The sequence below is a fragment of the Hemitrygon akajei genome, chromosome 27 (assembly GCF_048418815.1).
Source record: "Hemitrygon akajei chromosome 27, sHemAka1.3, whole genome shotgun sequence".
Taxonomy (NCBI): domain Eukaryota; kingdom Metazoa; phylum Chordata; class Chondrichthyes; order Myliobatiformes; family Dasyatidae; genus Hemitrygon; species Hemitrygon akajei.
The window spans coordinates 3,433,110-3,456,862 of NC_133150.1; the positions used below are offsets into that span (position 1 = coordinate 3,433,110).

At 44.1% G+C, this 23,753-nt stretch overlaps 1 protein-coding gene across 1 annotated transcript in view; it reads left to right on the plus strand.

The window, feature by feature from the left end:
* Window positions 1-23,304, plus strand: part of ipo9 (importin 9) — a 148,450-nt gene extending 125,146 nt beyond the window's left edge. Inside the window, exons 21-24 of the mRNA XM_073030278.1 lie at window positions 380-502; window positions 945-1,061; window positions 17,735-17,811; window positions 22,014-23,304. Of these exons, the coding sequence (XP_072886379.1) occupies window positions 380-502; window positions 945-1,061; window positions 17,735-17,811; window positions 22,014-22,124 (428 nt within the window). The 3' untranslated portion in view covers window positions 22,125-23,304. The remainder of the gene's footprint in view (window positions 1-379; window positions 503-944; window positions 1,062-17,734; window positions 17,812-22,013) is intronic.
* Window positions 23,305-23,753: the final 449 nt, after the last annotated feature.

Sequence of the window (23,753 nt, forward strand, 5' to 3'; positions counted from 1 at the left end):
ATGGGAGAAAAGGAACCAGAGGTTAGTAATGAGCAGGTGAGAAGGGAAGGGGGTGAGAGGGGCATTCAGAATGGGGAATGGAAAAAGGGAGGAGGAAGAATTACCAGAAGTTAAAGAAATCTAACAGATGTTCATGCTGTTAGGTTGGAGGTTATCCAGATGGAATATGAGGTGTTGCTCTTTCAACCTGAGAGTGAGTGGCCATAGAGGAGGCCATGGACTGACAGGTTAAAATGGGAATGGGCAGTGGAATTAAAATGGTTGACCACTGGAAAATCCTTCTTGTTGCGGTTGGAGCAAAGATGCATCTGACAGAGCTCCTAAATCATGTTCCTAGTTCTCAGCATGATGTTCTTTTTGCTTGTTTTGGTTTCAACAGACCCAGAGCAATGGACAGATATTCCGCTACTGGTTAAACTCTTTAAGTTGGTGATCGGTGAACTCGCCAGTGTCATGGAGGCAAACAGCTCCCGGCAATCCAATGCAGCTGAGTGGAATGAAGGTAATCTGGATCAAATCCTCCCCCTTTTTTTCAAGTACCATTGCCCCCTTTCCCCCTGACCTCTGCCTCGTGCTTTTACATTTACCCCACCTGCCAGACTCACCCGTAGAACATTTATTACCTTACAACCTTCGGGCTTCTGAACCAGTATGGATAACTTCACTCACCTCAACTTTGAACGGATTCCACAATCTACAAACTCACTTTCTACAACTCATTCTCTCAGTGTTATCTATCCATTCGTCAATTTATCAATCATTATTATCTTGTATTTGCAATGATTGTCTTCTTTTGTGTATTGGTTGTTTTTTATTTTCTTATATTTCTTTGTTCTACTGTGAATCCCTGCAGGAAAATAAATCTCATGGTAGTATTTGGAGACATACATGGATTTTGATAATAAATTTACTGTGAACTTGAGTTCTTTGTCTTGTGTATTTAGATGATGCTAATGATATGTGGGAGGACCAAGATGAAGATGATGATGAGGATGATGACGAAGGACTATCTGGACAGCTGTTATCTGACCTGCTGAACACAGGAGGAAGCATTAGATATGGTAAGAAGTTTTATAAATCATTTACATATGCTTTTGAATCACGAGTTTTTTTTTCTTTGTATAGGACCCTCTTTTAGTTTCCATGTGATGCTGACAGAGTAGTGGCACAGTAACATAGCAGTTAGCGCAGTCTGGTTGGGGAATTTAAACATCTATCCCTAAACTTCCTAATCTATCAGAATTGCTGGTGAGATAACCAGCATCAGCATCTTCTCTCGGGCTAACATCCCCAGTGTTCAGACCTATACTGTTTAGTGTGTCACTATTACAGCACCAGATTGGTGTTCAATCCTTGCCGTTGTATGTATGGATTTTGTGCATTCTCCCTGTGATCATGTGGGATTCTTCCCAGATTCCAAAGGTGTACGTTTTGGGGTTTCTGAGCTGTGGGAATGCTATGTTGGTGCCGGAAGCATGGCGACATTTGTGAACAACCAGCACAATCCTTGCTGATTTGATCTGGTGCAAGTGACATATTTGATTGTATATTTAAATGTTTTGATGTACATGCAACAAATAATGCTAAGCTATCATTAATCACAGTAATCTGGTAGCAGGAAGACACAATATGGCTCATTCAGGCTTTTTCCACCATTTAGTGAAGTCATGGCTGATCTGACCATAACCCCAGCTCTGCATTCACACCAGTGTCATTCCAGGGTCTCTGCTTAATCAACCATCTGAGTTCCAAAGAAAGCAAAGTAAAATTTACAACAGAAGAGATTCTGCTGATGCTGGAACTCTGGAGTAACGCACACAAAATGCTGGACAAACTCAGCAGGTCAGGCAGCATCCATGGAGAGGAATGTCTTAAGTGGGTAACCCCTCATTTTTAAATACAGATCCTACGGTTTTAGGTTCTTGCTCAAGATGGAATACACTGGATTCCAGTTAATAGAGACACATTGGGACCAGTGTCTCCATTTTGGTCTAATTAAGCAGCTGTCCCGAATAGCTGAAGTTTCATGGGAATAGTTAAAAGGGTATAAAAAGGCAAACTGTCTTTTTTAATTGAGTAACAAATTATGTATTTAAATGAAATATAGAACAAAATAGAATGCGACCAATGCTACTACAGTACTATAAAACTATTTAACAGAGGAATCAATCCAATTGTATTCTTTGACAAAAATTAACAAAATCAGCGCAAGCACCTAGATAAAAGGCTCCCTTAAAACAATGTTTTTAACAATGGTATCTTCCAAATCTTCATTGTCATTGTAAATTCAAGATGATTGTCAATGCCTTTAAATTCTTTGTTGTTCATTACTTGTTACTCCTGGCTATTTCTGGCATCTCCAAGCCTGAATGCTTGAAAGAAGAGCGAGCAAAGCAGTTCACTGCTTTTTGAACACAAATACATGCAACTGATGCTGTTTATAAGCTGTTTGCTCTCAGTGTGATATAGTATCTAATGGCCACACGACTGACATTAGTTAGAAACTGCCTGGCAACAGTCTACCCAATTAAGTGGCATAATGTCCCAAATAAACAAAGGGAATCCTGGCTATTTTCTCAATTTGTTTTTGTTTTTTTAAGAGTTGTCCCAAATAGGCAGCTGGCCTGATTAACCAATTAACCGGAATGCACTGTATTAGGATGTTTCAGTGAAAGACCTTCACATTCTTCTAAATTTGTGTGGCTTATAGCCTCACTTCCCTATATTTCTATCCATTGCAGGACTAAGCCTAGGAAGTCTTCTCTCTACTGCTTTCTATCCATTTACATCCTTCGTCAAATAGAAAGTTCAATGCTGTATGCGGTTCTCCAGAAATGGAGTCAACAGGATTCAATAACATAGAGCACTACAGCACAGTACAAGATTGTGCTGATCTTTTAACCTACTTTAAGATAAATCTAACTCTTCCTTTCTACATAGCCCTCCATTTTTCTACTATCCATGTGCCTTTTGAAATCCATGTCCCTAATGCAGGGGTCACCAACCTTTTTTGCACCACAGACCTGTTTAATATCGACAATATTCTTGCGGACTGTGTGGGGTGGGGGGGGGGGGGGTGTTAATCACGACCGGAATATAGGTGATAAGTCACTTATAAGTGGCTAATGCACTCAATTTTGTCTCTATTTTCCTCGCATGAATATAGTGATAAGTGAATTATAACTCACTTGTAAGTCAATAGCATCAGAACATTTTAAGTAATGTTTGGATATTATACATACAGTGCATATTTTCCTCGTATGAACATATAAAATCATTGCAACACACCAGTGAGAGGACAAGGTAAGGGCCGGAGGTCCCCGTACGGGGGCTGCGGCGTTCGCAGTCCAGAGAGAGCGACTGACCAAGCGAAGAGTGAGACGGCGCGTGCCTGCCCTCATTGTAGGTAGGTAGGATCTATCGGCCAACAAAAGTTTGTCTCGAGGGATGACTTTCAGTAGATCACAGCGAGGTAGCTGCTCTACTACTTAACGAAACCCTAAACCTGAATTAGGTTGTCTGCGATTGTTTTAGCACTGGGTTCCCCACGAACATTCGGTGTGCTATAAGGTGTGCCCATCTTACCCGAGGCCAACCAGTGATCCCTGGCGCAAGGGTATCACTGCGCTTAGGCGACTGATGACCTCGCGTGCGTTCAAGTTCAACAGTGGGCGTGACAGGGAATGAGGAAAGGTGCAGCTGACTCATTGTTTCATATCGCCAAATCATATCGATTTCTCACGGCCCGGTACCAGTTGGGGACCACTGCCCTAATGTGTCTGCCTCTACTAACACACCCGGCAGTACATCCACAACTGTGTATGTGTAAAAAAAGAAGCTAACTCTGACATCAACCCCTGCCCCCCCCCCCCCCCCCCATGCTGTCCTCTAATTATCTTAAAACTATGACCCACCCCATATAAACCATTTCTGCCTGTCCACTCAATCTATGCTTCTTATCATCTTGTATACCTTTATCAAGTCATCTGTCATTCTCCTTCACTTCAAAGACAAAAGCCCTAGTTCACTGAACCTTTCCTCACAAGACATGCTTTCTGATCCAGGCAGCATCCTGGTAAATCTCTTCTGTATCCTCTCTAAAGCTTCCACATTCTTCCTATAATGAGGTCACCCCACCCCCTCCGGTCTTCTATCATTTCACATTTCCCTCTCCCCCTCCTACTTTCAAATCTCTTACTATCTTTCCTCTCAGTTACTCCTGATGAAGGGTCTCGGCCTGAAACATCGACAGTGCTTCTTCCTATAGATGCTGCCTGACCTGCTGTGTTCCAGCAGCATTTTGTGTGTGTTGCTTGAATTTCCAGCATTTGCAGATTTCCTCGTGTGACCTGAACTGTTGGTTTTTGGAATACTTTGTGTACCTGCATATTAGACGTGCAAATTATCCACTATGATGGATAATAGTGATGGATAACAGATGATGGATCAGAGGGGAGGGGGGTCAGGAAGGATGAGAGAGGTATAGGCACATTGAGAGAAAGAGAGAGAATGTACTTGTGGTTACCTCTGGAATATCCTAGGACTCCAGCACAGGTTGCCCCTTATGTCATCATCTCATTAAACATTATTTTTGCTCTGCATGCTGTAGCCACTTATCTCTTGGGCTCTTTCCATCATGGGGGAGGGGTGTCAAACATATGCACCTTTTTTCTCAGCTCTGACCTCAGAAACTGGCCTATTAACAGTCACTCCACAATCCAGCCAGTGTTGTTGTTCTTTGTGGTGGCGTGTTGGGGAGGAAGCATTAAGAAGAGGGACGCCTCACGTCTTAATAAGCTGGTAAGGAAGGCGGGCTCTGTCGTGGGCAAAGTACTGGAGAGTTTAACATTGGTAGCTGAGCGAAGGGCGCTGAATAGGCTACGGTCAATTATGGATAACTCTGAACATCCTCTACATAGCACCATCCAGAGACAGAGAAGCAGTTTCAGCGACAGGTTACTATCGATACAATGCTCCTCAGACAGGATGAAGAGGTCAATACTCCCCAATGCCATTAGGCTTTACAATTCTACCGCCAGGACTTAAGAACTTTTTAAAAGCTATTATTAATGCTTTTTGAGATAGTGATTTAGATGCATATCATATTTTTTACTGAGTTAAGTATTGTATGTAATTAGTTTTGCTACAACAAGTGTATGGGACATTGGAAAAAAGTTGAATTTCCCCATGGGGATGAATAAAGTATCTATCTATCTATATTACTCCAGCCATAGGGTCCAATTGGCGATTTAGCTGAGCCTTTGTAAGGTGTTGGTCAAATTGAACTTGGAGCACTGAGAGCAGTTTTGGGCCCCTTGTCATTCGTCCAGCAATCTCTTTGAACCCAACCCCAACCATCAACAAGAACTGTTAGAATGGGAAACAGCTTCTTCCGGGCTGTAAGATTACTGAACTCCTTGCCACCACATATGAAATGCCAGTAGCATTATACAGTTTACTTTTTAACTTGTATGTGCACCTTATTATTTGTTAATTTAAGTTGCAGTATTGTGTTATGTGTGTGAGTGATATGTACTGTGTTGTGTGCACCTTGGACCAGAGGAATGGTGTTTTGTTTGGGGGTATACATGTATACAGTTGAGTGACAGTAAACTGAACTTGAACTTGGAAAAAATGTGCTGGGTCCAGAGGAAGTTCGTGAGAATGGAAGTGTTAATGTATTGAAGTATGTTTTCTGGCTCTGAACCTGTACACACTGGAGTTTAGAAGAATGGGGGAGGGGGAAATCTCATTGAAACCTATTTTATTGAAAGGCCTAGATAGAGTGAGCTTGGAGAGGATGTTTTCTATAGCGGGGAGTTTATGACCAGAGTACAGCCTCAGAATAGAAGGACATCCCTTTAGAACAGAGATGAAAAATTTCTAGAGGGTGTTGACTCTGTGGAATTCATTGCCACAGGCAGAGGCGAGGGGTAGGTCTTCTGAGAGCAGACCTGATCAACGATTCTCTGTTACGTAAATGTTCAGCTGTAATGAGGTACCTCTAAGTTTATTACCAATGTATGCATGTGTCTGGGTTGCCTTTTCACATATGAGATGGCTTTCCGGAGGTCATACCTGGATCCTGTGCTTTCATTGGTCATCAGACCTGATCACCACTGACCTAGCCCTCAGCAGATTGCAGATCTCTTGGTTAGAATCATAGAATACTGCAGCACAGAAGCAGGCCCTTTGGCTTGTTTAGTTCATGCCGAACCATTAATCTGCTTAGTCCCAGTGACCTGCACTGGAACAATAACCCTCCTCACCCCTTCAATCCAAGTATCTTGAATGTTGAAATCAAACCCACATCCACCACTTACTGTTCCACACTCTCAGCACCCTCTGAGTGAAGTTCCCCCTCATGTTGTCCTTAAGCATTTCACCTTTCACCCTTAACCCATGATCTGTAGTTGTAGTCCTACCCAACTTCAGTGGAAAAAACCTGCTTGCATTTACCCTATCTTTTACTCCTCATCCACGTTTATACACGACTTCTGGTTGGGGAAGTCAACCAGACTTCTGGTTGGGGAAGATGATTTTATGGATACAAACATCCACAACTGTCTGTGGCAATCGTGGAATATCCATTCAGTTCCTCTGATGCATCATAGAAACATAGAAAACCTACAGCACAGTGCAGGCCCTTCAGCCTACAATGCTATGCTGAACATGTACTTACTTTAAAAATTACCTAGGGTACCCATAGCCCTCTATTTTTCTAAGCTTCATGTTCCATGCATTCTTGAACATGGTTCAGTTCGCTGTCTCAAAGCAATCCCGAACACTCCCGTGACCACCTCTTTGTTATCCTTACCTCTACTGCCTTGCTTTTTAGACTCTGCTTGGAGGGTGGCCAGTGGTCAGATTTCCTGAAATGCGGACTGATGATGGAACGTAGGTATTCTTGATGGTGATGTATACACTAGTGTATCGAGTATACACAATAATAGAAACTGGCAGAATGGTGAGATAGGGCCTTTTCCTTTCATCAGGACATCGAATCAGACAGCAAATTGTGCGGCCTGTAGCTCTGGCTCCAACCTGAATCTCGACCGCTAGTACCTCCAGGCCAAGACTGTCCTCACTGGCCCCCCCAGGCTCCCCTTCCCTCACCGCCACTCTGCAGTCCCGTGTCTTGTCCTCCATCATCACCTCTTGGGTCCTCGGAGTCTCCATCTTCCTCCCACCACACCTTTCCTAAACACCCCAACCTTCCTCTCTCTGGAGTCACCAACTCTCTTGCCTCCAACCTTCCCCTCTCTGCCTCAGCAAATACCTTATCTTTGTTCCCCTTCACCCGCATCTCAATTCTGCACTCTCCACAATATTGAGCTCTTCTTCCATCTCCAATCCCACTTCTTTTGCAAGAATTCCACACCCTGCACTGATGACCCCTTCTCCCAACTTCTCAGACACCCCCGTCTTGTTCTCTGCCTGTTCTGGATCTTTACATCTTGAGTTGCCGATAAGACTTTGACCAGCTCGACTTCAACACTCCTCCCTCCTCCATGAACTTTAACCATTCTAAAGGCACAGCCCTCCACTCTGTCCACTCGAATCCCATCTGTTCAGACTCGCAGATAAAAGGGCTGCTGTTGTATTGTTGCGAACTGACCTCTACCTTGCTGAGGCCAGGCGGCAACTCTCAGGCAGCTTCTTATACCTATCCCTTGAAGAAGGCCCCACTCCCAACTATCAGAAAACTCTCTGACACCATCACTGACCTCGTTAACTTTGAAGAACTCCCATCCACTGCCACCAAACTCATAGTTTCCTTACCCCACATTGTTTGCTTTTACCTCCTACGATTCAGAAACCTGACAGTCCCATTGAACTCGTGTCCTCACGCCTGGATTCTATTCTATTCCCCTTGGTTTAGTCCTTTCCCACCTACATCCCTGAAATTTCTCACACTCCCTATCTCCTCGGTAACTTTCAGTTTCCTGTCCCTCACCGCCTCATTTCACCATGGATGTTCAGTCCCTATCCCCAATCGAGAAGGCCATTTCTTTCTCAATAAAAGAACCAATTAGTTGCCCTCCACCACCAGCCTCCTCCATCTGTCAGAACTGGTCCTCACTCTCAACAATTTTTCCTTTGGCTCCTTCTACTTTCTGCAGACTTGAGGTGTAGCCATGGGCCCCAGCTATGCCTGCCTTTTTGTTGGCTGTGTAGGACAGTCCATGTTCCATGCCTTCCTGTTAATGCTCCCAAGCTCTTTCTCCATTGCATTGGTGCTGCTTCATGCACCCATGCTGAGGTTGTCAATTTCTTAAAGTTTGTCTCTAACTTCTACCCTCCCCTTAAATTAGCTTGGATTATTTCTGACATTTCCCTCCCTTTTCTTGATCTCTCTCTTCATCTCTGGAGACAAACTGTTGACTGACATCTTTTATAAACCTACCAATTTCCACACTTATTTTGACTAGGCCTCTTCCTGCCCTGTCTCCTGTAAAAATACTATTTTCTCTTTTCTCAGTTCCTTCATCTCTGCTTCATCTGTCCCCAGGATGCAGCTTTCCTTAGCAGGGCATCTGAGATGTCCTCCTTCAAAGAACGGGGTTACCCTCCCTCATCCACAGATGTTGCCCTCACCCGCTTCTCCATTTCCCAAACATCCGCACTTGCCACATCTTCTCGCCACCTTAACATCTTTTCCTTGCCTACTACCCCATGAGCCTCTGCATCCAACACATCATCCTCCACAACTTCCACCATCTCCAAAGGGATCCTACCACTAAACATATCTTTACTTCCAACCCTCTCTCTGCTTTCTCCAGGGATCGCTCCCTCTGTGATTCCCTTGTCTAGTCATCTCTCCCATTAATCTCCCTCCTGGCACTTAGCCCTACAAACAGCTGAAGTGCTGCATCTGCCCATTCACCTCCTCCCACACCTCCATTCAGGGCCCTAAACAATTCTTCCAAATGAGGCAGCACTTTACCTGTGAATCTGCTGAGGTCAACTATTGCTTTCGGTGCTTCCGATGCAGCCTCCTCCACATTGCCTAGACTCCTTGAAAATTTGTGGACTGCTTTGTTGAGCACCTCCCTTCCAAAAGTAGGACTTACCGGAGACCAAACATTTTCATTCCAATCCACATTTTCAATAGACAATAGGTGCAGAAGTAGACCATTCGGCCCTTTGAGCCTGTACCGCCATTTTGAGTTCATGGCTGATCAATTCCTATCAATACCCGGTTCCTGCCTTGTCCCCATATCCCTTGATTCCCCTATCCTTAAGATACCTATTTAGTTCCTTCTTGAAAGCACCCAGAGAATTGGCCTCCACTACCTTCCGAGGCAGTGCATTCCAGACCCCCACAACTCTCTGGGAGAAGAAGTTTTTCCTTATCTCTGTCCTAAATGACCTACCTCTTATTCTCAAACCATGTCCTCTGGTACTGGACTCTCCCAGCATCTGGAACATATTTCCTGCCTCTATCTTGTCCAATCCCTGAATAATCTTACATGTTTAAATCAGATCCCCTCTCAATCTCCTTAATTCCAGCGTGTACAAGCCCAGTCTCTCTAACCTCTCTGTGTAAGACAGTCCAGACATCCCAGGAATTAACCTCGTGAATCTACGCTGCACTTCCTCTACAGCCAGGATGTCCTTCCTTAACCCTGGAGACCAAAACTGTACACAATACTCCAGGTGTGGTCTCACCAGGGCTCTGTACAAATGCAAGAGGATTTCCTTGCTCTTGTACTCAATTCCCTTTGTAATAAAGGCCAACATTCCATTAGCCTTCTTCACTGCCTGCTGCACTTGCTCATTCACCTTCAGTGACTGATGAACAAGGACTCCGAGATCTCTTTGTATTACTCCCTTACCCAACTCTATACCGTTCAGATAATAATCTGCCTTCCTGTTCTTACTCCCAAAGTGGATAACCTCACACTTATTCACATTAAACGCCATCTGCCAAGTATCTGCCCACTCACCCAGCCTATCCAAGTCACCCTGAATTCTCCTAACATCCTCATCACGTCACACTGCCACCCAGCTTAGTATCATTAGCAAATTTGCTGATGTTATTTTCTATGCCTTCATCCAAATCGTTAACGTAAATGGTAAACAGCTGTGGTCCCAATACCGAGCCCTGTGGCACCCCACTAGTCACTACCTGCCATTCCCCCCGATGCCCTGAGCTTTGATTTTACCCACCAATCTTCTATGTGGGACCTTATCAAATGCCTTCTGAAAATCGAGGTACACTACATCCACTGGATCTCCCCCATCTAACTTCCTGGTTACATCCTCGAAAAACTCCAACAGATTAGTCAAGCATGATTTACCCTTGGTAAATCCATGCTGGCTCGGCCCAATCCTATCACTGCTATCTAGATATGCCACTATTTCATCCTTAATAATGGACTCTAGCATCTTCCCCACCACCGATGTCAGGCTGACAGGTCGATAGTTCTCTGTTTTCTCCCTCTCTCCTTTCTTAAAAAGTGGGATAACATTAGCCATTCTCCAATCCTCAGGAACTGATCCTGAATCTAAGGAACATTGGAAAATGATTACCAATGCATCCGCAATTTCCAGGGCCACCTCCTTTAGTACGCTAGGGTGCAGACCATCTGGACCTGGGGGATTTGTCAAATTTCAGTCCCATCAGTCTTCTCATCACCGTTTCCTTCCGAATGTCAATCTGTTTCATTTCCTCTGTTACCCTATGTCCTTGGCCCATCCATACATCTGGGAGATTGCTTGTGTCTTCCTTAGTGAAAACAGATCTAAAGTACTCATTAAATTCTTCTGCTATTTCTCTGTTTCCCATAACAATTTCACCCAATTCATTCTTCAAGGGCCCAACATTGTTCCTAACTATCTTCTTTCTCTTCACATACCTAAAAAAGCTTTTGCTATCTTCCTTTATATTCCTGGCTAGCTTGCGTTCGTACCTCATTTTTTTCTCCCCGTATTGTCTTTTTAGTTAAGTTCTGTTGTTCCTTAAAAACTTCCCAATCATCTGTCCTCCCACTCACCTTAGCTCTGTCATATTTCCTTTTTTTTTAATGCTATGCAGTCTCTGGCTTCCTTTGTCAACCACTGAGGCCCCTTTCCCCCCTTTGAATTCTTCCTTCTCTGGGGGATGAACTGATTTTGCACCTTGTGCATTATTCCCAAGAATACCTGCCATTGCTGTTCAACTGTCTTTTCTGCTAGGCTATCCGTCCAGTCAACTTTGGCCAGCTCCTCCCTCATGGCTCCATAGTTTCCCCTGTTCAACTGCAACACTGACACCTCCAAGCTGCCCTTATCCTTCTCAAATTGCAGATAAAAGCTTATCATATTGTGATCACTACCTCCTAATGGCTCCTTTACTGCGAGATCGCTTATCAAATCCTGTTCATTACATAACACTAAATCCAGAATAGTCTTGTCCCTGGTCGGCTCTCGTACAAGTTGTTCCAAGAATGCATCCCGTAGGCACTCTACAAACTCCCTATCCTGTGGTCCAGCACCAACCTGATTCTCCCAGTTCACCTGCATGTTGAAATCCCCCATAACTACTGCGACATTACCTTTGCCACATGCCAGTGTTAACTCCCTATTCAACTTGCACCCAATATCCATGCTACTGTTTGGTGGCCTGTAGACAACACCCATTTGGGTCCTTTTGCCCTTACTGTTCCTCAGTTCTATCCACACAGACTCTACTTCTCCTGACCCTATGTCCCCCCTTGCAAAGGACTGAATCTCATTCCTCACCAACAGGGCCACCCCACCCCCTCTGCCCACAATTCTGTCCCTACGATAGCACGTATACCCTTGTACATTAATTTCCCAGGTCTGATCTCCCTGCAGCCATGTCTCCGTTATCCCAACAACATCATAGTTACCCATTCGCACCTGGGCTTCAAGCTCATCCGCCTTATTCCTGACACTTTGTGCATTCAGATATAGAATTTTTAACCCATTTCTCCTCTCTCTGTTTGAATCGCTGCCTATTGTGCCTAACCCAGCTCCCCGAACTCCCATCGGGCTATACGCCCCTAGAATTTTGTTGTCCTTCCTACATTTACTTATTCTTTCAACACATTTAACTCCATGTTCCGTCAGACCATCCCTCTGTACACGAGTCCTCCTTATCACTTGTTCCACCCCACCTTCCTCTACTACACACTTAATATTCCGGAACCGTGTAGTCCCCACCTGTCCTTTATTCTTCCTCTCGCTATCCTCTCTCACATTCTGGATCCCCGCCCCCTGCAAATTTAGTTTAAACCCCCCCCCAAGAAGCTCTAGCAAACTTCCCTGCAAGAATGTTAGTACCGCTCCAGTTCAGGTGTAAACTGTCCCTTCAGAACAGATCCCACCTTCCCTGGAACAAGGCCCAATTATCTACAAACCTGAAGCCCTCCCTCCTGCACCATCCTCTCAGCCACGTATTAATCTTTATAATCCTCCTGTTCCTTGCCTCACTCGCACGTGGCACAGGTAGCAATCCTGAGATTGTTACCCTGGAGGTCCTGCTCTTCAGCTTCACACCTAACTCCCTGAACTCCCTACGCAGGACCCCCTCACTCATCCTACCCATGTCATTGGTTCCGACATGGACCACAACATCTGGATTCTTGCCCTCCCTCTCGAGAATAACCTGCACCCGATCTGAGATGTCTCGGACCCCGGCACCAGGGAAGCAACATACCATCCGAGACTCCCGATCTTCCCCACAAAATCTCCTATCCGCCCCCCTGACTATAGAATCCCCTATCACTACCGCTCTCTTCTCTTCCCTCCTCCCCTTCCTAGTCGCGGGTCCAATCTCAGTGCCAGAGACAGGACCACTGCAGCTTGTTCCTGGTAGGTCATCCCCACCAACAATTTCCAAAACGGTATACTTATTTTTGATGGGAACGGCCACAGGGGTGCTCTTCTCTCTCTGTCTGCTCCCCCTGCCTCTCTTGACTGTCACCCATTTGCCTACCTCCTGTCTTTTCGGTGTGACTGCCTCCCGATAACTCTTATCTATCTCTGCCTCTGCCTCCCGAATGATCCGTAGTTCATCCAGCTCCTACTCCAATTCCCTAACTCGGTCTGATAGGAGCTGCAGCTGGATGCACCTATTGCAGGTGTGGTCATCAGGAACAACTGTGTTGACCCTGACCTCCCACATACTGCATACGGAGCACACCACTGCTCTAACCATCTCCCTCATTACCTGATCCTAGATTAGTCAGAATAAATGAAAAGCAGGCTTCTTGCCGAAGCCCGCTGAGCCAAAGCCCAGCACTCTGCTCCTGCACACTCCGCTGCCCGCTCCTGAAAATGGGTCGCTTTTTAAAGCCCGTGCTCACCACTGACGTCATCCGTGCTTGCGCAGCTTTACCTTCCTCCTCAGGTATTCTCCAGGTAGGTCCGAGGGTCTCAGCCTACCTACAACGGCTGATCCTCCGATCTCCAGTCGTATGTCGATCACGAGCACTCCTTACTCCCGCTCCGCTGCTCGCACCGACACATTTTTCATTCCAACATGTCTGTCCATGACATACTCTTGTGCCAGGATAAGGTCACCTTCAGGGTAGAGGAACACAGCCTTATATTCCATCTGGGTAGCCTCCAACTTGATGGCATGAATATTGATTTCTCCTTCTGGTAACAAAAAATCACTCCCCCACCTTCCAGAGCCTTCCAAAATCATACTTCGTGTAATCACTGGAGGTATATTAAACTTACACATGCGTACTACGACCAATAGGAAGCATAGTAAGCAGTTACAGGTTTCCCCCGCTATCTGAAAGTAGAGCGTTCCTATGAAACCATTTGTAAGCCGAAATGGTGTAAACCGAAGAAGCAATTACCATTAATTTATATGGGAAAAATTTTTGAGCGTTCCCAGACCCAAAAAAATAACCTGCCAAATCATACCAAATAGCACATAAAACCTAAAATAACACTAACGTATAGTAAAAACAGGAATGGTATGATAAATACACAGCCTATATAAAGTAGAAATAATGTATGTACAGTGTAGTTTCACTTACAGGAATCGGGAAGATTTAGCCAAAGACTTCACGGTCATGGTAGTCATTCTCCTCGGGGTAAACACAAGTTTAAAGTACCGTAGATTCCGGACTACAGAGCGCACCTGATTAAAAGCCACTGGCTCTAATTTTAGAAATGAAATCAATTTTTTACTTGTACAGGCCGCACCGGATTTTCGGCCGCAGGTGTCCCACGTTGTAATATGAGATATTTACACAGAAAGATATTACACGTGAGGATTTTTTAACTTTTAATTAAATCCATATGGTAACATAAACAAATACATATTGCAAATGCTTTTTTTCGAACCGTGCCTGTAACGCGGCTACTTTTAAATATACGTTGCGTATACTTCTTTACTGAACAACATTCCAATATCTCCTAACGACTGGTAAAAAATATATATACTGCAGCCTACCAGGAAAAGTTATTGATCGCCTTTAACTTAAAAGCAGCGTTTTGGCTCCGCCGCTCGCCCCCCTCCTTCCCGTTTATCGCAAACCGGTATCCCACAAGACGCGGCGAAACCGGGTGTGACGTCATAGCATCCCGCGATGTAGTACAAAAAACTAATATAGTTAAAACAGTTCTAACTTTAACTAACAAATGAATTACTAAGCGAAAATATTATAAACTAAATAACTGCCATAAAGGCAGCACAATGCTTTTCTTCGAGTGTTTTCCATGTTGATGAGGGTGAGTACAAATGACTGATTTACAATAATTTAATTGTGAAAGTGCGCTTGATTTATCGTACAATTTCATTGGACCTCTGTGAACTACTCATCAATTTTATTGGTCTACTGTTACGAGGCAAAATGTTTTTGGCGGCATGAAAAAAAACCATGTATTAGCCGCACCGTATTAAAGGCCGCAGAGTTCAAAGCTGTTCAAAATGTGGGAAAAAAGTAGCGGCTTAAAATTCGGAATCTACGGTAGGCGCCTTTTTTCATAAAAGCAAAAATCCTGTTCGGATTTCTTTCAGTTAACGAAAACAGGTACCAATGTAGGTCTTTGGTAAAAACGAAGTGACGTAATGCGAAAGTGGGGGACACCTACAAGTAAATAAAATAAAATAAAAACAGATTATTTACCTGTAAAGAAAATATCAATTAATCAGTTTAATCTAAGAATTAAATAGTCAGATCCAACAAATGTGATCAAGAGTAAAGAAGGGGTAACTTGCGGTTTGTCCTCTTTCATTTTTTTTCTCTGCTCTGCATTTGCTGTGATTGGTTGCAACTCAGGGCTTGAATTGTTAGTGTGATGGATGCAAATTTAATCTTATTTTGATTTTAAAGACCAATAACAAACTACCAAACAAGTTACTAGCAAGCAAATAGATGCAGGAATTTAGCCTTGACTGTTAATATTCAATCTGACACTGAAAGATAGCAACAAAATAAAATACAATTGGGCCATTGTTAATCAGGGCAGCCATTTATTTGGGACAACTCAAAGTACAAAAATAAATTGAGAAAATAGCTGAAATTCCCTTCCCCTTGTTTATTTGGGACAGGAGACTATTGCCAAGCAGATTTTAACCAGCGTTAGTCAAGTGTGTTTATGCTCAAAAAGCAGTGATTTGTCACTGATAGTTGACAAGAAATAGCAGTAAGTCAGTTCAGAATGGTTTTGCTCACTGCAGTTTCAAGCATTCAGGCCTGGAGTGGCCAGAAACGGCTGGGGGTGAAAATGAAATGATTTCGCTACTTCAGCAAGTTAGAAACTACAAAAATTTGAAGGTATTTAATTAATCATAGTTTCTACTTTGAAGATAACATCTTGAATGTTACAATGAAAGTGAAGATGTAGAGGATACAGTCGTCGACAGCATTGTATGAAGGTAGTTCAAAACCCAGCTGATTTTATTGGCTCTTGCGATTCTGTTGCCTCTAAACTGCACCCAGTCATTCCGACATTTTTTATTATCATAGACAATCGGGTACCTCATTCTTGTGCTGATTCAGGTGAATATTTGCATTGTTAACGAACGGTCCTTGGCTGCTCTTAGCCACAGCCTAAGCAGACCTCGGCCTTCCACTCTACATTTGCACCTACCAGTGTTGATGATGAAAGACTGCTTGAATTTACCAAAATAACTTAAACCGGGTGTATACGTTTCACTAATTAGCACTCTTATGCAGCATTGTTAATGATGGTGGGCTTTATTTAATGGCTAAATGTAGATGATTTCTACAGTTACTAATGCTAGAGTCATAGACACTACAGCAGAGAAGCAGGCCATTGGGTCCATCTGGTCCCTGCTGAATTTTAATTCTGCCTAGTCTTGTCAACCTGCTCCATACCCCTTCCCTCCATGGACTATCTAAACTTCTCTTAATTGTTGCAGTCAAACTTCTGCTGCTGTTTACTGTTCAGTAAAACACCTGTCTAACTGGTCTGGCTCACTGGACCCCAAATTACCTCCCTCCCTTTAAACTTCCTTCTTCACTGAAAAACTTAATGTTTTAGTACATCCAGGTTCAGCCTGAAGTCAGGCACCTTTTGGACTTAAATTCTTACTAGTGTCGCAAACTGAAGCATAGTGGGAGCTGGAACATTGAAGACGGTGTGAGTGGCTGTCAGCTGGCTCTGCACTCAGTAATGAGGGAGAATTTGCTGCGAATTCTTGAGTCAGGGAACTCGAAATAAAAAGCAACACTTCAGATGGACTAACACTGAAATAGCATATTGTTGTCTCCACTCTCACTGTGGAGGAACGATAGCTGTCTCTCCCTTGTTACTGAGAGAGAGCGTACACGTGGGATGTTGAAGTGATCGGTTAGTTTTTGAGGTATTGTAGACCGTTGTCTCTTCTTCGGGGGCTTTGCTGTTGCTGGCATGGTGGGTGGTGGGAATGCTGATGCTTTATGTGAGAATAAGTGGGGGAGGAGCTGCTTGTGCATGGGAGAGGGGCAGGGGGCTTTGGGGTTCTTAAGTTTTTTTTCTGTCATTCATTTGGGAGTGTTTCTGTTTCCAGGATGCCTGCAGAGTGTAAGAATTTCAAGTTGTATATTGTATACATTCTCTGATGTTAAATGGAACTATTGAAATATATTAATGACATTCAATAGTCTGAGAGATCTGCCACCAAACCCCTGAGCATGTTGGATTAATGGAGTTTTATCTGAGAATGGGTCTACTTAAATCCATCATCCCTCCTGGGGCTCAGGCCTCTGTCCTGGGCCAAAGCTTGATCAGCCTTTCACCACACCACTTCATACGTCTTCTAGGCAAAGATACTTCCTCTCCCAGGGATGAGGTCTTATGAGGTGGGTTTACTGGCTGTATGCCCAACCCTTCTCCTTTCACAGCCAGATTTGGGATCATCTATTGGTAGAGTTATCTAACCTTGGGTCATCATTGTCATGTGCCATGTTGTATGACGTAGGCAATCATGGAGTCTCCATGACGGTGATTGTTCTACAAAGGTGGTTTGCCACTATTTTTTTCTGGGCAGTGTCTTTACAAGACGGGTGACCCCTGGCATCAGTGGTTGCATAACCAGGACTTGTGATATGGACTAGCATATGATATGCAACCATCCACTACCTGATCCCATTGTTTCACATGACCCGAATCAGGGAGCCAAGTAGGTGCTACACCTTGCCCAAGAGTGACCTGCAGGCTAGTGGAGTGAAGGAGTGCCTTACACCACCTTTGATAGAGACGGATCTCCACCTTTTGTAAAGCTACTAATTGTGTGCTATGTGTTTTTTTTAAATAGATGATGACTTTTATGATGATGACAGTGAAGATGACCCAGAGATGTTGAAGGATCCCTTGTATCAAGTTGATTTGCAGGTAACTGAGAATGATTATGAGATAAGGCAGAGTGTTCTTAGATCATAAGACCATTAGACAGAAGCTGAATTAGGCTGATTTATTATCTCTCTCAGCCCCATTTTCCTGCCTCCTCCACAGCTGTCTGTGGCAATTCACCACCCTCTGGCTAATGAAATTCCTCCTAATCTCTTTTTTAAATGAACGTACCTCTATTCTGAGGCTGTATACTCTGGTCCTAGCCTCTTCCGCTAGAGGACACATCCTCTCCACATCCACTCTATCTAGGCCTTTCAATATTCGACAGGTTTCAGTGAGATCCAACCCCCCCCCCCCCCCCCCATTTTTCTAAGTTTCAGCAAGTACTGGCTTAGAGCCATCAAACGCTCCTCATGTGTTTCATTCCTGGAATCATTCCTGTGAATCTCCTTTGGACCCTCTCCAATCCCAGCACGCCTTTTCTTATAAAGGGGGTCTAAAATTGGTCAAGGCACTATATCTACTATAAGCCTACAGACTCTCACAGCTACCTGGACTATTCCTCTTCCCACCCTGTCTCTTGCAAAAAGGCTATCCCCTTCTCACAATTCCTCCATCTCTGCCGCATCTGCTCTCAGGATGAGGCTTTTCTTTCCAGGACGAAGAAGATGTCTTCCTTTTTTAAACAAAGGGGCTTCCCTTCGTCCACCATCAACTCTGCTGTCAAACGCATCTCTCCCATTTCCCGCACATCTGCCCTCACCCCATCCACCCGCCACCACTCGGGATAGGGTTCCCCTTGTCCGTACCTACCAGCCTCCAGGTCCAACATATAATTCTCCGTAACTTCCGCCACCTCCAACGGGATCCCACTACCAAACACATTTTTCCCTCCCCCCCGCCCCACCTTCTGCTCCCTACGCGACTCTCTTGTCCAGTCGTCCCCCCCCATCCCTTCCCATCGATCTCCCTCCTGGCACTTATCCTTGTAAGCGGAACAAGTGCTACACCTGCCCTTGCACTTCCTCCCTCACCACCATTCAGGGCCCCAGACAGTCCTTCCAGGTGAGGCGACACTTCACCTGTGAGTCGGCTGGTGTGGTATACTGCGTCCGGTGCTCTCGGTGTGGCCTTTTATATATTGGTGAGACCCGACGCAGACTGGGAGACCGTTTCGCGGAACACCTACGCTCGGTCTGCCAGAAAAAGCAGGATCTCCCAGTGGCCACACATTTTAATTCCACGTCCCATTCCCATTCTGATATGTCTATCCATGGCCTCCTCTATTGTCAAAATGAGTCCAAACTCAGGTTGGAGGAACAACAAACACCTTATATACCGGCTGGGTAGCTTCCAACCTGATGGCATGAACATTGACTTCTCTAACTTCCGTTAATGCCCCTTCTCCCCTTCTTACCCCATCCCCGACATATTTAGTTGTTTGCCTGTTCTCCATCTCCCTCTGGTGCTCCCCCCTTTCTTTCTCCTGAGGCCTCCCGTCCCATGATCCTTTCCCTTCTCCAGCTCTGTATCACTTTCACCAATCACCTTTCTAGCTCTTAGCTTCATCCCACCCCCTCCGGTCTTCTCCTATCATTTCGCATTTCCCCTTCCCCCCACTACTTTCAAATCTCTTACTATCTTTTCTTTCGGTTAGTCCTGACGAAGGGTCTCGGTCTGAAACGTCGACAGCACTTCTCCCTATAGATGCTGCCTGGCCTGCTGTGTTCTGCCAGCATTTTGTGTGTGTTGTTGTTCAAGGCACTTTTCACCATTATCTTACAAAGCCCCACCTTCTATTTATGTAGATTTTACTACCTGATCATTACAGGTGGATTTTTTGTTCTGAAATGCATGTTCTCATTCTGGAGAGGCTGATGAATGCTGGGGAAATTCCCATGTCTGCTGCCAAGATAATGAGAATTGCAGATTCGGGTTTGGGAATTAAGAGTTCTAGGGGCTGACTAATTGGGGAGCCCTTAATCAGGAGCAATACCTGTAGGAAAATATCATTGCAAACAGGCCAAATCAGCTAATGGATAAAGTAGCTGTTTAGTAGGTTGTTTGGCAAAGGCAGAGGTACCCCAGCAGTTAGCGTGATGCTATTACTGCTCAGGGCCTCGGAGTTCGATCCGGCATCACTGTACATCCTCCCCATGGAATGTGTGGGTTTCTTCTCACAGTCCAAAGACATACCTGTTAATATATAAATTGTTTGTGATTAGGGTTAAATCAGGATTGTTGAGTTGCTGAGTGGTGCAGTTCAGAGGGCCAGAAGAGCCTTTTCCACAATGTATCTCTAAATAAAGAAAGGATATAATTTTTATTCCCCAAGGAGGCTTGTGTCCTTGTTTACAAAAAAAGATAAATAGTCATAGAGGCAGGCCCTCAGCCCAACTCTTCCCTGCCAGCTAAGATGCCCATCCAACCTAATCCGATTTGTAATGATAAACGAGAGAATATTTTCCAAAAAATGGCAAAGCCAGATGCCTGGGAACTGAACATATGTCACGTCTACATCAAAACATACGATGAAACTTGTTGTTCATGTCAAGTCAAATCAGCAAGGATTGTACTGGGGAAGTCTGCAAATATTGCCAAGCTTCTGGTGCCAAAATAGCATGTATACAACTTACTAACCCTATCCTCTACATCTTTGGAATGTAGGAGGAAACTCACAAGGTCATGGGGAGAATATACAAACTCCTTACAGACAGCAGCAGGAATTGAACCCTGATCTTACAGAGCTGCACTACCATGCTGTCCACAGTATTACAGTAATACAACACAGAAACAGGCCCTTTGCCCCAACCCGTCTGTGCGAACAAAGGTGCCCATCTAAGCTAATCCTATTGGCAGTAATAAACGAGAGGTATCTAGGAACAGTACAACAGAAAGCATGCAGACCTAGGTAGCTTCTGTAGGTCTGCAATTTTGGTCTAGATTTTGCCAATAGTCAGAGCAACCATAGAAGTGTTGGATGATATTTGCCAGGTGCTGCGTGGCTGTCGTGTCCATCTAGCATATAGCTGGGTTGGATTTTGCTGGACAGGTTGAGCGAGCTAGTGTTTTTTTTCTTTGGAGTGAAGGAGGATGAGAGATGACTTGATAGAGGTATGTAAGGTGATTAAAGGCATAAATGGAGTGGACAGCCAGAGACCTTTTCCCAGGGTGGGATTTCAGAGATAGTTTTTTCTTACTCAGTGGTAGGTGTGCTGATTGAGGCTTAGATAAGCGTGTGGATGATAGAAATGAGGGCTGTGGAGGGAAGGGTTAGATTGATGTCAGCACAGCACCGTGGGCATGGCTTTGTTCTTGTGAGATCATGTCTCAAGGATTTGAGCTTTTTGTGTGTGAATTTATTGTAGGAAATACATAGAAGTTTTTAGTGGGTGCAGACAAGATTTACCAGGATGTTGTCTGGATTGGAGGGCATGTCTTATGAGAATAGGTTGAACGAGCTAGGATTTCTCTCTTTGAAGAGAACAAGAATGAGAGGTGACTTGATAGAGGTGTACAAGATGATAACAGGCCTAGATCAAGTGGACAACCAGAGACCTTTTCCCAGGGTAGAAATGGCTGAGTCCCAACATCATCTGTAACAAGTTTGTACGTCTCGATCTTGGCAGTTTACAGCTCAACCCAAACATCAACCACCCAAGCTACACATCTTCCGAATTATTTCTAGTTTGTACGTCCTTCCTGTGGCTGTATGGGTTTCCTTGTACATTTTTAAAACATACCATTTAGTGGGGTAATTGGTTATTGTAAATTTTCCTGTGATTAGGCTGGGGTAAAATGGGTTGGTTGCTATCCGTGAGGTTGGACCAGAAGATTCTGTTCCGCACTGTTATCTCTAAATAAAATAAAAATAGAAAAAACTGAGCTGTGTCAGTATGCAATCTGCACAATGCAGATTACAATTGGTGTATCTATATTTGTGAATGGAATATTTCATGAAGTAGAGATCCTTACTTGCTGTGAATGGATTGTCGGGATCAAGGATCAATTTATTCACCGTATACATTTACATGTATTAAGATTTACTGTGGTGTGTTAGTCAGGGCACGTAGTGTAACAAAGAAACCAATTTAACCATTACTAAAAATAAATTATATAAAAAATAAAGTTAGGGGTTAAAGTATGGATAAGGAAAAATATGTGCATAAATCAGAAATTATGCTGTATGCTAAAGTGGTAAATACTCTGTGTGCGTGCATACTCACCTTGCCTTTTAATTGCAGGCCTACCTAACAGATTACCTCCGACAATTTGCACAGCAGCCCTGCTACACGCCATTTTCTCATCACCTCAATGAAAAGGAGAAGAGGGTTTTACGCTCAATCGGCATTTAAGCTCAGCTGGAAGAGAGGTCTGCCGTGTCATTGAATTGACACCAAACTCGGTCATCTTATGAAACTTCCTGCTCCTGTGCCCGTTGCTCTTATGGGGAGAAGACGATCAGATTTCATCGTAGCCTTTCTCTCATCATGGCTCCAGGCAATTGAACCACAGAGGCATAACTAAGGGCACGTGGTTTAATTCAGTGAAGCACACGGACCTTCGGAGGAAATCTGTGCCGCAAAGTTCTACAGTCCCCGTGTTTCTGTGAAGTTCGGTCATGGGTCAGTACTATTACCTGGAACCAGTGTGGTTCGTGGTGCAAGCCTGGTCGGACTCTCTCCTTTTGTCACACAACACAAATATTGAGCTATGGTGACACACTTAAAGAAGTTAGAAAGAAGACTGTAGCTTTGTGAAACATTTTGTTTTCCAATTGTCCCGTTATTCCGCCTGAACTACTCTTGCTGAGGGTGTACGTCGAGCTGTCTCCATTCGATACGTTTCCTGGCTGATCCTGAGGTGGTTACAGCTGAGCTAGCAGTGGGACAGTACGCAAGCTCATTTCCATTCTGTTAAAGGATGAGAAATAAGACCCAAGGAAATGATTGGTGGGGTGAAATAGTGAGACAGGTTCCAGTAGGGGAGGGCAGGATGTCATGGAGTGAGGGATGGGGTGGCTGAGAGCTTAGAATGTGCAATGTGGGGGTCAGAAGACAAGGCCGGCTGGGTAGGGTAGAGTTTGTTGCAGTACACAGATGAGGAGAGGGATAGTGAAATGAGTGAGGGTGAGAGTATGGGCTGGAGATGTTTGTGTACCATGGTACAGCTTTATCTGCATTCCATGGGACTACCTTGTAAATCTCAGTATTTTCGTGCGGATTGTGAGGTTCTGCAGTGCCTGTGCAGTGGATGTCAAGTCTGTCAGTATATTATAGGCCACTTCTTTTGTGTCATCATCCAATCCAGCTCCCTGGAATGAAATGAGTATCTCACACCCAATTCCTGAATCGTGGGGGATGCACTGGAATTGATTACATTACAAACATGTCCAGTGTCTCTTGAGGCACAATTGGAAAGTAGTATGTGCTTTTGGGTCGTATTAGAAGTATCCACCTCGGTGATCCTGCTTCCTAAATTTTAACCTGGATACAGCCTTTTCTGGATGTGACTGCATTAAAAGACCAAACTAAATGCCTGTTGTTGAGTCATTAAATACTTGCATTCACAACCAAAATGAATCAGACTGCCTGCGTGTGTGCAAAGATATGCAGTGATTTAAACAACTTCTCAAAAATCATCTGAGCTGGAAGCTTTCTTCAGAGTTTTTAATGAGATCTTACTGCAGAAAGTTAAGTACAATATACATTAAATTGAATATAGAATTGCAGCATGCCTGAATATACTAATACTGCCGGTTATTATCAACCAAGTTAATATGCACACTATAGCTTTGCCGTGAAAACGAGTGAACTCATGGCCAACAATTAACGGTAAATAATACTTCCTTTAAAATACATCTACTAAATGTTTACCAATACTAACAAAACTAAAGAGTCACAAATATTACTGTTTCAAGAGCAAATAAAGAGTGGATGGAGATAAATCTCTTTCCACCATGTACTTCAAAATGAAATCCAAAT